Source organism: Dendronephthya gigantea, unplaced genomic scaffold, assembly GCF_004324835.1.
Source record: "Dendronephthya gigantea isolate DGI-Jeju-01 unplaced genomic scaffold, DenGig_1.0 000064F, whole genome shotgun sequence".
In the NCBI taxonomy this organism is placed as follows: Eukaryota; Metazoa; Cnidaria; class Anthozoa; order Malacalcyonacea; family Nephtheidae; genus Dendronephthya; species Dendronephthya gigantea.
Genome location: NW_021163074.1, coordinates 889,968 through 903,975, shown reverse-complemented (window position 1 = coordinate 903,975; position 14,008 = coordinate 889,968). Strand labels below are relative to the sequence as shown.

At 37.2% G+C, this 14,008-nt stretch overlaps 1 protein-coding gene across 1 annotated transcript; it reads right to left on the bottom strand.

Annotated features, from left to right (window-relative positions):
- Nucleotides 1–24: 24 nt before the first annotated feature.
- Nucleotides 25–12,789, bottom strand: LOC114530636 (UPF0577 protein KIAA1324-like). The gene is made up of 32 exons (XM_028552230.1): nucleotides 12,553–12,789; nucleotides 12,300–12,423; nucleotides 10,617–10,815; nucleotides 10,353–10,431; nucleotides 10,086–10,154; nucleotides 9,916–10,005; nucleotides 9,628–9,742; nucleotides 9,333–9,402; nucleotides 9,133–9,215; nucleotides 8,931–9,019; nucleotides 8,508–8,688; nucleotides 8,221–8,325; nucleotides 7,925–8,127; nucleotides 7,255–7,337; nucleotides 6,831–6,959; nucleotides 6,512–6,601; nucleotides 5,840–5,916; nucleotides 5,333–5,402; nucleotides 5,091–5,174; nucleotides 4,721–4,862; nucleotides 4,063–4,145; nucleotides 3,676–3,792; nucleotides 3,400–3,478; nucleotides 2,952–3,004; nucleotides 2,571–2,652; nucleotides 2,376–2,416; nucleotides 2,147–2,228; nucleotides 1,923–1,999; nucleotides 1,624–1,732; nucleotides 1,422–1,505; nucleotides 1,152–1,233; nucleotides 25–630 (listed from the first exon to the last, which is right to left on the bottom strand). Exons 1-31 carry the CDS (start codon nucleotides 12,646–12,648, stop codon nucleotides 1,156–1,158), a joined length of 3,063 nt encoding a protein of 1,020 aa, XP_028408031.1. The 5' UTR covers nucleotides 12,649–12,789; the 3' UTR covers nucleotides 25–630; nucleotides 1,152–1,155.
- Between the last annotated feature and the right edge of the window lie 1,219 nt (nucleotides 12,790–14,008).

Sequence of the window (14,008 nt, the reverse complement as noted above, 5' to 3'; positions counted from 1 at the left end):
ACTTTATACTTAATAAATTCACGATTGAAAAACTAAGGCATTATTTTGACCATAATTGAATGCCTCACTGGCTAAATTGTAAATACATCATTTTAACTTTTCCTGATTAGATATCTCAGTGGCGTAGGAAGATATAGTCGTGGACTCGTGGTGTCTGAACTAGGCGCATACAGAATCACTGTCTGTGTTTGTGGGCATCCTTCACGATGAAAATATTCAAAAATTGAGACTCTAAAATGCCGTTGCATGCACTTTCTGGCGCAATTCGTTAAATTTTGTTGAGACTAGTCTATCTACGAGAGATTTATCAGTTCAGTACTGATAATCAGTTAGTGTGCCCTGTGTGACTTAGGAGGACAGAAGCCTCTATCCCCCTTGGCTGCCTACGCCACTTGTTTTCAATTAACCGTGTTTTAACACATGATATACAGTGAGGCCGAACCATAAGTTCACTTTGAAATTTTTAGACTATTAATAACGTATAACTACATGTCATGTTTGCAAAAAATGCTCCGGCAAAATATATATAACAACTAACAAGTAAGCCATCGCTTTCTAGTGCTGCTTTTCTGTTTTACAATTCTTGTGGTCTTACAATTCTTACAACTCTCTTTTCTTCCAAATACGAGTCTAGAATGTAAAATTAAAATGAAATCAATCATTCATTCGGGAAATGCTGGGAAAGGGATTGCTTCTTCATGAGCCGCCATTCAACGAGCTTCAACGATATAGTTTTTCCAGGCATCACGCGGCCTGCATAGCCATAGTGGACCAGAACTTAAGGCTGCTTTCCACTTACACGTTTTTTATACCCACGTACACGTACGGAAAATTTTAAATGCTTTTAAATTTTTATTATTTAACATCTAGGTCAACTAATGCATACTAAAATATGCAGAAAACGAAGTTCCTTCGATTTATTCACTTGGTTTTTTCAAAGGTAGCATGTACAAGGATAAATCCTTTTACGTGGATGTACGTGCGTATGAAAAACGCGTAAGTGGAAAACAGCCTTTAATGCTAATTTAACACCCCACGCAAAGAATTAGTTATCCAACATTTTTTTAGGGTAGTCCTCTCTAGAAACAAATGCTGGGTATGAGGTTGTGTCCACTGACGGCCGTCTTTATTATTTAAAAGTCGATACCTACCTGTCTAACTTAAAGGAGTCTTTGAAGTTGGTTCAATTGAACCGATATCATCATCACTAAAATTGCTGAAATTGTACTGATCCTAAAAACACAAACAATATTGCTAGTGCTGCAACATTACATATCAACATTCACTGTTACTATGTGATCAACCGTACGTTCGCACCCGACGTCTGCCCGACCGTCATAGCCGTGAAAAGGGAAATATCCTTAGTACAAGTTTGACCCGGTGATTTGCAAAAACTAATGGCGGACCATACATGAACCTACCGAAAATTTCGAGTCACCAGCAAATTTGCTCTTGATGTTTTTTAAAAAACGTTTGCCACGGCCTTCACCACTCTTGAAATGAACCTTGGAAAAGTATAGAATTACATAATATTTTATGTAACTTTGGAGAGTTGAAGACATACCAGAGTGCATTATAATTATTACTCCTAATATTAACGTAAAAATTATCCCAGTAGTCCACCTCTTCCTCATCCTCGTCCTCATCATCCCCAACACATTGAGGAGCTCCAGGCAGTTCTCCGGAACGATCTGACGCGTTCTGAATCAGTTTGTGATATTTATATTCTAGTCTGAAAAAAGAAAACGACGCTGTGTGGGTTTCAATCGACACAAAATACTTAATAAATTTACTGGTACAATTATAACTTTAGCTGAGTTTATGTTGACAAACTGAGAAAACACGAGATAGAGATCAGTGTGGTTGGAGATTTGGATTGATATATCATCTCTCTTGGATATTCGAGACAAATAGCGTTTTACCTTCTGTTTTTGTACCATAGAATAAGGACAGCTAAGACCATTAAAACCACAGCACCAGCAAATATACCAAGACCAATCTGATAGAAGAAATATTTGAAAATATAGCTGTAGCTATAGAATATTCTTTCCGAAATCAAATCAAATAAACACTGCACTTGTATACTTGGCCTGGGATTGGCTAAACTACTTGTCACGTAAGCTTCTGAAAAAATTGAATATCTCACCGCATAATCTTTTATAGGTTTTTCTAAAAGGCTGCATTTGGTGTAATTGCCTTCTGGTAAAGCTTTGCCACCAAGACATATCCTGGAAAATTCAACAAAAATATTCTAATCAGCTAAAATTCTTACTAAGCTTTACCCTAACCATGATAATTTAAACTTAATTAAACACACCAACAAAATTTATATGTTAACAGTGATATCAAACGTTTCATTATGTGCAAACACTCACTTAGGCGACTTCCAAACATATGTCGTGTGTTTTTTTTCTTTCTAAAAAGAAGTGATATCATTTTTCAAAAATATCGCAATATTTCCAATCGCAATCCAGGAACAAGGATAATGAACGTCATGCACAACTTATCTTCATAATAAAATTTTAATTCTGACATAAAACCTTGAATGTACCATGAATTAATGTACATACCACACAGCCCGTCACAACACTAAAATAGTGTTCACTCGTACACAAAGGACAAGCCGCTGCGGAACGCATTATGAAGTGGAAACTGAAAAAAAAGAAACGTCGATAATGACGGCGTTGTCTCAGTAGAGGCGAACTAATGAATGGTTTCTAAGTTTTCACTGCCAATCGCAAACCTAACTTAGTTTTCAAATGTTCTTTTACTGTCAGGACATGTATATAACACATCCGGAAAAACAGCTAGTGGTACACTTATGACCACAATTCAAAGCGAATAGCTAATAAGGGGAGTCTATATACTATATAGTATAGGTTCGTCCGCCCAACGTGTCGCAAAGCAATGCTCCGGTCTCCATAGGTAAATTATCTGTTAGAATTGTTTACCTGCATCCATCGCAGGTTCCCTCAGAACATTTCTGTGGTACTGCAAGCTTTACCTGATGATATAAGAAAGAGTAAAACTTGAAGAGGGAGAAAGACGAGATAATTTCGTTGTGTAAATATTGTTAGGGTTATGGACATGGTTGATGCGAAAAAAAAGTGTACCGAAATTGTATCATGCATATGCAAGCTAACTTTCAAATTCAGACTAGTTTCGCGGGCGTGAATTATTATGCAATCCAGGATAAGTTTTATCGAATAAATTCTTACTATCTACTTCTATTTTCGTATTGGGTTTACAGGAAAGTCTTCTTTGTGGAATGCCTCGCCCCCCAATCAAGGATATATTGTTCTCTATACTGAAAACTGACTAAGAAGTTCATACATACTAATATAGTATCTAGTAGCCTACACTCGCTAAATAAGAATTTATATAAAAAAGCACACGAACCTCGCTTTTCGCCTTGCGACGTGGATCACAAACATGATGAATGACAGTTGATCGTCCTCTTGGGCAAGCCTCGGTGACACTAAAACAAAGGGATATTTGCATGCTTATGTCAGGCGAGCGGAAAAGAATATACCTCACCATGCAGTGTATCAAAAAAAAGACAAAATGAAATTGAAGTACCCTTGCTAATTTTACCGTTAAAGAACGATGTGTCGATGAGAACAATTCAGTTCATGAATTGTTCAGAATTGAACTATGAATCATTCTAAAACTTACCCGTCTGTTCTATAATGGAATGAGATAATTGTTCTATTGATCATCTGTTTCTCACTCAGTAATTCATCATTTTCTTTCACTTTTCTTGTTGAGATCAACATCAGCTGTTTACCAACACTAGGATGAGCAAAAAACATTGTAGGCCAGTGCTGTCGCCTTTCAGAAAATCGATCTTTATTGCACTCACTAAGCAAAACATGACTATTTCGTGTGTATATATATATAGAAGTGCATTTCCAGGAATGAAGGTCCTGTTCAAAAGGTGGCTATATGACTTAAACCAAAGATGGAGACGCTAATTATAGAATTGCGCGTGAAGAAATCGGGCAACGGATAAGCATGCAATATGTGTACTGCATGACGCTAATATTTTGGTCAATATATTACCTCATTGGTTGTGTGGCAAAAGTCGTGGAAGGCCTTGGTACGATGGTCATACGACAAATTGTGTAATTGTACGTCTTTGTGGCCTGTTGGATATTTGAAATTCTTGTTAGCCCATGCAATAAAAGGAGATCAGGGACTCTCAAAATCTCAGGGACTATATATTATATTGGCATATGCATGCCAAAATAATGCCGAGAAGAACATCTTGGATTGGTTGCGTAAGAGATTAATATATATATATAGCCTAGCTATCGTGTAAGGACAGCGATAACGGCTAAAATTATAAACTATATCATTGGAGACCACAGAGTGAATCTTTATATAGATTGAGAAACCGAGGGCGAAGAAGAGGGATATAGAAAGAAATTTGGACTTAAATACATAAGTTACAGTTTACACGTTCCTAAACAAATCATGAGTACAAAAAATCTGGGTCCCGTGCCGGTTTCTCCATCCACGGTTCCTGTTTATCATTTAGCCTTGATAAATACACTCTAAATTTCGAAGTGTCCAGCAAACACCGAATAAGTGTAAATACACATATTTTGGTGTAAATCAGTATATTACACCCACAAAGTGCAAATTTACCCCGTTGGAGGTGTATTATTACACCAATATTTTCTCAACACCAGTTAAGTGTATATATATCTGAACTGACCTCCGCATTTCCTTCCATACTGACATTTCTGTGGCAGGAGGCTTTCAATGATGGATCTTGCGGACACACGCTGATGTTGAACATGTGGTAATACTTCGTTCCTTGTGGTGTGAAAAGCGCGCTGGTCTTTTTGCTGTAAATCCTGCATTGACGAAACATATTCCAACAGTTAGCCATTAGGGTAACAAAACATCGTGGGAGAACGGAACCGAAACTTGGTTGAAACATATCAGACTGTGGGAGTATTTCACATAACATCGCAACGTTCATACATGTTTGTGGTGATCAGTATTTTTATTCATTAATAAGGGCTCAGTGTGCATGGATGGTTTTAATTTTTTTTTATTTGTTGTGTATACGTAGTACATACCCTGATATCGGTGATAAATCATATTTTTCTCCTTCCTTGCTTGTGAATTTACAACTAGAAACACACTCAGTGGATCCCTTTTCACTAAAGATATAATGTACATATTATATATATATGCATCAGTATGCATAATATTGTGCAATTGAGGCCAGTCAAAGCATTACAATAGTTTAATTCACACTGCATGTTTTTGTAACGAGGATGTAAATTAAAGGAGGTAAATTGTTTATTAGTTAGCAAACCTCGTCAAGAAATCCCCACAAGCAATACAAGCATCTCTTCCATAAGGATCGCTAACGTTAAGGTAGGTATCTATAAAGATGAAATGATTTTTCTATACAGTTATGCTACATCTGTGCCCTTATGAAATTGAATATAATTTAATAAAATACAAAAGCCTTGGCATGCATGCACTATAATGGTGCGATGGGAAAAGAATGTTCCGCTTTTCATAAAATGCTCGCTTCGAATTAAACTCGGCTGGAAAATATGCCAAACCGCGCGCGTATATACTCTACAATTTGTTTAATGCATGTAAGAACGAAAATATATTTTTGCCTTTTCAAAGCATCGTTGTTATGCCTGAGAGGCTCTAGACATTCATTTTATGTAAATGAAATAGCAGAAACTTTTAATGATCTCTATAAGTATTGTTGTAAAGTGAGATTTTCTATTTAATCTTTGTAAATCAATGAATACCAAAATCTTTCTCTCACATAAAACACAAAAAGGTAGTTAACGTGACTCACTCTTAGGACAAGGTTGACATTTTGGTATATTTTTCTTATCTGGAATAATTCGATTGCCTTTCGGACATTCAACACACCTGGTAAAAGAAAAGAAATGTTTATTCGAATGGTGTAAAATTAACCATTATTAATTAGATTATAAATGGTTCGGATAATTAGTCTTAATGATTGTGTGATCAGCGCATAAGTCATTGATTGGGTGGTCGAATGAACTATGAGTAATGATGGTGACTTGAATTTTTCAATAGCTTCATATTAAATTGACCTTTTGCATAATAGACCAACTTTTGATTCAGGCGACAAAAAGGGAATTTCCGAAAAGTCACACTAAACTCAGTGAAATTGCCAAGTTTGACTGCGAATTATTGTAAAGTAAGGGAAATATAGCCATGCAAGTTCCCAATTTTGTATACTTTTTTACTACGGCCGGAAGCGCGTGCAACTAAATTATAGTTACACGCTTCCGCGGCCGTATAGCAAAAAGTATACAAAATTGCTAACTTCGCATGGTTATATTTTCCGTACTACATAACATTTTGCAGCCGAACTTGGCAATTGTACTAATTCCTGTATTCTCTTTTTAGCTGTGATGATTTATTTCCTCCTTGTTACCTATAGATCATAAGTCATAGATCATAAGTTGGTCTATTATGCAAAAGGTCCATTCCCCACCCTTCATCTTTCACTCCAACTGGACATTTCTTGCACCCTGCAGCACCACCATCGATTGTTTTCGTTACTTTGATGAAATAGACTGTCACTCTAGAAAAGCACCGTATACATGTAGACCATATACAATATATATACAATGTATATAGTGCCAGGATAAACACTATTTTCTCTTTGTTTTCTCCACCAGGTGAAAGGAACAGGAAAGTAGGCAGAGAAAACTGCATCAATCATGGAATAAAATTTGTGAGAGACCAAAATATGAAAAAGGAGTTTCAGCGTAGGCTGTATAGATACAAAAATCACAAATCATCCTTCATACTTGTCATTTCGATATTTGAAGTGCATTTCAGGATCAACACCGTCGTATTCTCCAAATGTTCTTTTAGCTTTTTTACCCTTTCGGAAAACCCAATAAAATCCTTCTGTGTGCTCTGCTGTCGCTTGAAAGCTGGAATTTAAGAGAATAATCCTTTCACCTCTATCTATGCCTGGGCTTATCTGCATGGTCATGCATATATATAAATTCAGTTGACTAGACTGTGTGTTAGTTGTAATTTTTTTTTTTCAATTCCACTATAGTATTTAGCAACGAACCGAATATGTATGTGGGTCATATGAGCAAAAAATTTGATTCGGATTTTCCCTTTAGTATACTGACTACTGTACAAAAGATTAGTAATTACAATTAAGTATAACATTATGTGGTATATTATGTATATTGATAAGATAGCAAAAAAGCTTACGAGTATTTCTGTTTCGATTGTTTACCCTCCCAAACTTTTATTTTCTCGTAACGACCGCTTTCCTCGCTCTTTTTACTGTGCAACTAAGGAAGAAATATATACGTTTGTTATTTCGCAGTAGTCACAGGCATTTAGGTACTGCAGTGTGAGAATGAACGAAGGTTTTTGTTGTACTTCCGCCATTGACTTCTAAACCGCGGTAAAGGTCCGGGAAAATTGAAAACGTATGAATATTTTTCTGTTCAGTTTTAAAACCCTAAGGGAAAGTGCCTAAACCTTGGGACGTTCCCCAATCCTTTTTGACAGCTGTGTTTGCTGTCAAAAAGGATTCGCAAGCAGCATTCAAAACTATTCCACATCTACGAAACTCTCACCAATTTGCTCGGTCTGATTTTATCACAAGCCTGATAACGCAGTCAAGACTCAAAACAACGCCCATAAATAGAAAAACCTTTGATCAGTATCGTTTTCAAATCGTTTCCAAATTTACTCGAATGAGCAGTCAATCAAATTGAGTCAATGCACACGTATTGATATCAACTCAGCCGTCGTTTCCGAGGATGAATGTATATCCCTCTTGGACTTTGAAGGGCTTTTCGAATTTGTCCGTAAGTATATCTGTTGAACTATTACCATAGAATACTGCATATTTAGCCGTTTGAAGCCTTACTTGATAAAAGCTCAAATAGCACGGTCCCGCACACTGCATTTCAAACTCAAAAGTGACTGTTCCCAAACCAGGGTAAAGATGGCTTCTTTTAAATCCATCCGTTCCGAGAAACAACAATACTCTCGCATCATCTGCATGGCCGTATCCGCTATCGATCGAGGTACCACGGAGTTGGAAACCATCTTGTGACGCACAGCCTCGATCTAAATGTACACAAGGTGATGGTTCATTCAAATCAAACCAAGCAGTATATATCCAGCATATGTAGCATGTTGATATATTGAGTCAGGTTTTACCATATGAAGATTGACACATTCGATCCATATTAGGAGGCCAGCTTCTCCACCAGTGAAAGTCGTAACCGTATTCAGGTTCGGTCGAAGCAGCGCATTTCGTACATTCTAAAATTATTGATAAGTTTCTTTGCATTGATGCACTTGCAGTTATAAAAGTACCATGCACCCATGAGGAATGTTAAAATTTATTACACGAAGAGTAAGGTATGGGTTAGCTGTACTAGGCCTAAAGTAATTATCGCAGACAGTGTATTATCGTTCAAGTATATGCATTATTGCATTCTTACCAGTGCTGGTGCCATCACTCGACGTCATCGGAGGACAGAAGTCGCAGGTTGTACCATTCATAAACATGCCAGGATTACATGGCGGACATTTTTCTTCTTCGCCTGATAAGGGTAGAGAAGTCGAACCTTTGACATCGTTAAGGCAGATCTTTGGTTCAATCCATTGGAACATTTTCTTAAACTGCAAAGTGTTTAAACATGACAGATGACAAAGAAATGGCGATGTCTGTGACCGTGGTAAAAAGTGATTATGCCAGTTTAGTGATGATGACAATAATATCATTGCATGGTTTTCGTTTTGATTCTATGATTATTGCCAATCATTAAAAGGCTGGTTATACTGCTCCGGCAATTCCTATAGCCACTGGATTCTTAATTATAAAACACACCTCAAAAAGTTGTCTAACACAAATACTGTCGTACCTTATTCTTTTCATCGCATTTGCTGTGAATTTCAATATAATCATTAACAGTGCAAGGTTTTCTCTCACTGCATTTAGCTGAGCCAGGGTCTAGAATAATAAATGATACTGAGTCAGTCGATCACCTCATACTTTCTTTCTAGTTTGTTTGATACAATTTAATCTCACTGAAATAGTAAAGTTGACCAAATTTGAAAACTAACTGGAATAGTGAGTCTTCAAGTCGCATTCCGCGCATTCAGTAGCTCCTTCAGCAGAATAATGATCAGCTGGGCATGGCGTGCAACTGTACAAAATATAATACGCGTTTATTTAGTGAGTACTTAAGCATGATAATAAAATGACCAACAATTGAATGGTCTTGCATTTTTGTGCATTGTATTGCAGAATGTTGTCAATGTACCTTGTAGTCCCCACGGATTTGGTAAATGTCCCTGCAGGACAAGGGGAACATTCGGATGTGTACGCTACTCCTAAAAATACGATGGTAAAACATGTCACTTTCATCGCAAAAATATATACTAAAATCTTCAAGTTATGCAGAAAAAATAGTCCCTATATATCTGTTGGCACTGTTGCCCAATGTTAATAGTAGTGGTATATAGCCATACAACATTAATTGCTTGAACACTCGGTCAAATTCGCTAGTATACGAACAAAGCAATATCATATATCATAATTGGCTCAAAAAGACTAACCTTCAACTCGAATAGATTTAATCATGACAGGTTCCTCATTACGTTCAGCAGCTCTTTTAGATGGAAACAGAGCCGCTTGCCAGACTATCAGATTGTGACCACGCTTGAGTTCAACCTAAAGCATCACAATGTTAAATAAATCAATTCACTTGTTAATGCACAGACAGGATGTGATCATGAGGCCTATGCATGCAGTGTTTGTAGCTTTGTGGTGCGGTGTTTGTTATAAATTGTTATCTATTTGTTAACGAGACTAGATTTAGCTCGCCTTTGTAGTAATATACATACCGTTGCATTGTTCCATTGAAATTCTTTTGTTCGTGGTGGATACTTATACGACTTTTCCCCAGTACTCATCAGGCACTGTTCATTACGAACCTGTTACGGGAAAATATATAAATTTAGCGAAACATTGTCAAATGCAACTTTTAATTCATAAATTATTACAATGTACTTACGTAAACGTTAAAAAAGACATCGCTGCTGGGACTTTGATAAGTAAAAAAAACTTTTCCATCTTTCTTTAACTAAAAGTACAAGTCATTTATTAGTTTCAATCGGTTCAATGTTTTTGCCATTATTATCGCCAATGTAATCGATTATCATCCCCAATATAACCAATAATAGTTTAATCACATTTATTAAATGAGCATCCTATATAATTATACCAGCATCAACCTTATATAATTTATCACAAATGACAATGGAACAGTTTTTATTCTTACCGTTACAGCAAGTGTTAATTGTGACATGCAGTTGTCAAAACCAGACACCACGTTATCGCCCATCGCCTTCCATAGTGAACTAAAATAATCATTCAATATTTAATGATTGAATATCAGCATTCGGGAAAACTCTGGGAGTCATCTCTAAATGGACTTGGAAAGTCAGCTCGGAGATCGTCAAAATTTTTTTGTTAAACCGATACTACAAGAAACCTATTAACAAATAACCCAATAAAATATTTTTTATTGAACGCAATTTCTTACTTTGTGCAGTTACTTTGTTTGCTGCTAGACATCAGGTTGCTGCTGTCATCATACGATCGTGTCTCAAAGCCAATGGGCAGCGTTGTCCAGTTGGAGTAGATAACATCACCACCAGAACTATAGTGGCCAGCTGGACACGCCTTACATAACTGTTCGGGACTATTCACATCCAAAAATTCACCAGAATCACAAGTCGAGGCTAGATTTAGTAAACAGACAAGAGTGTGAGGCATAGTTAAAAAGAGCTGGAATTAGTTTGCTAAGCTACAGGAGTGGAGCGAACTCGGGTGCATGTGAATTCAAATTTGGGGGAATTACATAAATGTAGTGCCCAGTTATAAATCATTTCAAGGAATTAAAGTGACTCTCCGTATATACAGAATTGCATGGTCAATGCACGTGAAATTTTGCGTGGAAGTACACGAGCCAGAAGGCAGTTAGTTGCCGAGCACGTTTATTAAGGGCTGCTTTCCACTGTCGCGTTTTTCGCACGTAAAAATTTAAAATCGTTTTAATCGGATACTTTAACGATTGAACAGAATCTGATGTTGGATAGGGTTGGATTCTGTTGATGATTTGGTGTGTTTTTTCTGGCATAAAATTAATCATACAACTTAATTAGAAAATTTAAACTTTTACGTGCGTGTTCGCATACATATATATTCAAAAAATGCGACTCTTGAAAGCAGCCCAACCAGCAGGCAGTTTGCTCGTTTCAGAGCAGCGGCAGTGATTGTATAGAATACTGATCCTGAGTGCATTACCATTGCGGGATTTTTTTTTACGTGTCTCTACGAACAACCCTGGGTATATAAAAAGGTAGAATATTTGAAACCGAGTAATTTGTCATTCCCTCGAGTAAACCACCATGCAGGTTTCCTTATTGGTTAAACTTTTTTGCCTGGTTAAATTTACGATATTATAATGACCGAATTGGTTCGAGAAACCGTTGTCATTCCAAAATAGCCTGCATACTGATTTAGCTTGTATCACTGACTTATTAGCGCTTGCATGTATTTGCGGTTAAACTGAATGAACTGAACCCACATCGCATCATATCAAGAGCGCCTCCATTATAGGTAAACTTTCTATAGCCTACAACATTAACTTAATTCAAATATAATACTCCGTTTAGACGATGATAATTCATTTGTGATTTTAAACTTTAACATGGGAAACGTTCTTTGACTTCTTTTAACTTCTTTGCATCAAAACACATCACATGCACGTATAAGTCGGCAGTTTTTCTCTATATAGTATTATTTATTCAACAAGAACATAATGCAGGCAGTTGATATTATTTCTCATTATTCATGGTATTTATTAACGACATGTGTAAGTGCTCTGTTTATAAACAAGGCAGTAAGACAAGCCTTTTGAAAGTTTTCCAAAGGCAAAGCATTGAAAAAAATTGTTTGAAATCTATCAAAATTAGCAGCTCCGCAAAGCTGCGTAATAGATCTTTAAGCGCGAAGATCTTCGTGTTCATCTTATCTTTGATTTTCAACATAAATCATATGCTGGTCGAGTCTTTTATATAAGCTACCGAATAGACATCAAACAAACGGCTTCGTGCATGTGAATGTGAAAGGTTATAAAAGCTTTCCTGTGATTGTAAACAGTCAAAATTTAGCATAATGCCCTACTGAAACCCCACACGTTGTATGACAAACACAGACTTACCGCATTTTCGTTGTCTGACCGAAGTCAGACCGGTTGCTTCGCACTTGTCAGCTCTACGTGGCACTGGCACACGCCATCTTCCCCCAGCTGAATCACACTCGGTAAATTCATATTCGTATTCCCCCTAAACGTACATAAAGACATGTCTTACCTGATTAATGAAACATCTACCAAGTCGAGTTTCAGCCCTACAAACTGAAACGCACAACAATTTACAGAAAACAAACTAAGGCGAAAAATATACTCATAATACCTCCTGACAGGCGGGTAGTCTCGCTGAAGCGGCATTGATTGCTAGGAGAGACAATAGCAAAAACATCGTCAGCAAAACCTCTCGGTCCGTAAGCATAGGATTAGGATTTTGAAAGACTGACTGCCACTTCTTGGAACAAAGAATTGAAAGATACGATGCTTTGAAGGGATCGAACAAACTAAGACCAACTTTCACTCGGCCGAAACAATTTCTTATACAGAATCAGTCAGCTGGCAAGAGTGGGATCATTTGCATTGCAAATATTTGTATTATACTTCTCTTGCAAAATGCAAATGATTTCGCCGAGTGATGCATCATCATCAGAGGCGCCAAAAGCAGTTTAGGGCGGCGGGACAGAGTTTTGGAGAAGGGCACATTCATTTTACCTTCGCAACCACAAGAATTGAAACTCAAATTTACAAGTACATGCGAACTTGCAAATCCACGCGGGAGAACGCATTTTCAATAATTTTCAAAACCGGTTAGTTTTTATGCGAAAAGTGGGCATCATGATTAAATGTTAAATTTATTATACTTTTATATGGTAGCAAAGGGCATAGGACTGCCCCCGTTCGTCTCCGTAAGCAAAGGGCAGGGGGGACAGCTGCCCCCGTGGTTCCGGCGCCCCTGATCATCATGAGTTATTTCAGATCGCGAAGAGAAGAGGCCGAACTTTGCTGTACCATAACATGATATTTTAACTTTTACGTTTCATTTCTTGAATGTTTTAGTAGTGCTGAGAATTATTTGCTGCAAAACTTCTCTAAGATAAAAGCCGAAGTCTCCTGCAGGGTCGTAGCCAGGAGCCCTATTTATGGAGGTGAATATTCACATATTTGCTTAACCCTACATACTGCATATTTGTCTTGTTCGACTGATTTCTTTTCATTCATTCTACGGTATGTAAACAGGAATGTATGAATATACAACCTCCCCTTCCTACGGCCCTGGTCTCCTGAAGTGTGGTCGAGGCGAAAGGAGGTCACACGATCCAAGTTTGTTGGATCCAATTCACTTCTGACTTATGGATTGAAATCAGGTTTTTGATAAAGCAGCACTGCTGCAGTGATTTGCTGCCCACATACATTGCAAGTCAACAGACTATGTAACATCTATCAGAAGTGAATTGGATCCAACAAAATTGGGTCATGTGAACAGACCTTTAAGTTTAGTCCTCACTTAGGGCTGCTTTCCACTGTTGCGTTTTCTACACGTACGTCCACGCATGTGAAAGTTTAAAATCATTCAAATTATATTTATATATAAAATCTACGATTTAATAGATGCATAGGGTTGGACTCCGTTGAAGATTTGGCATGCTTTTGCTGCAATAAAATTAATTATATAACAACTTTTGTTTCAACTAGCATCAAATGTGGTATAACAACTGCCTAAATAGACAAAACACTTCTCGATTCGACCTGAGGGCCTTCGTCAAGAGAGCTAGTATTACTAA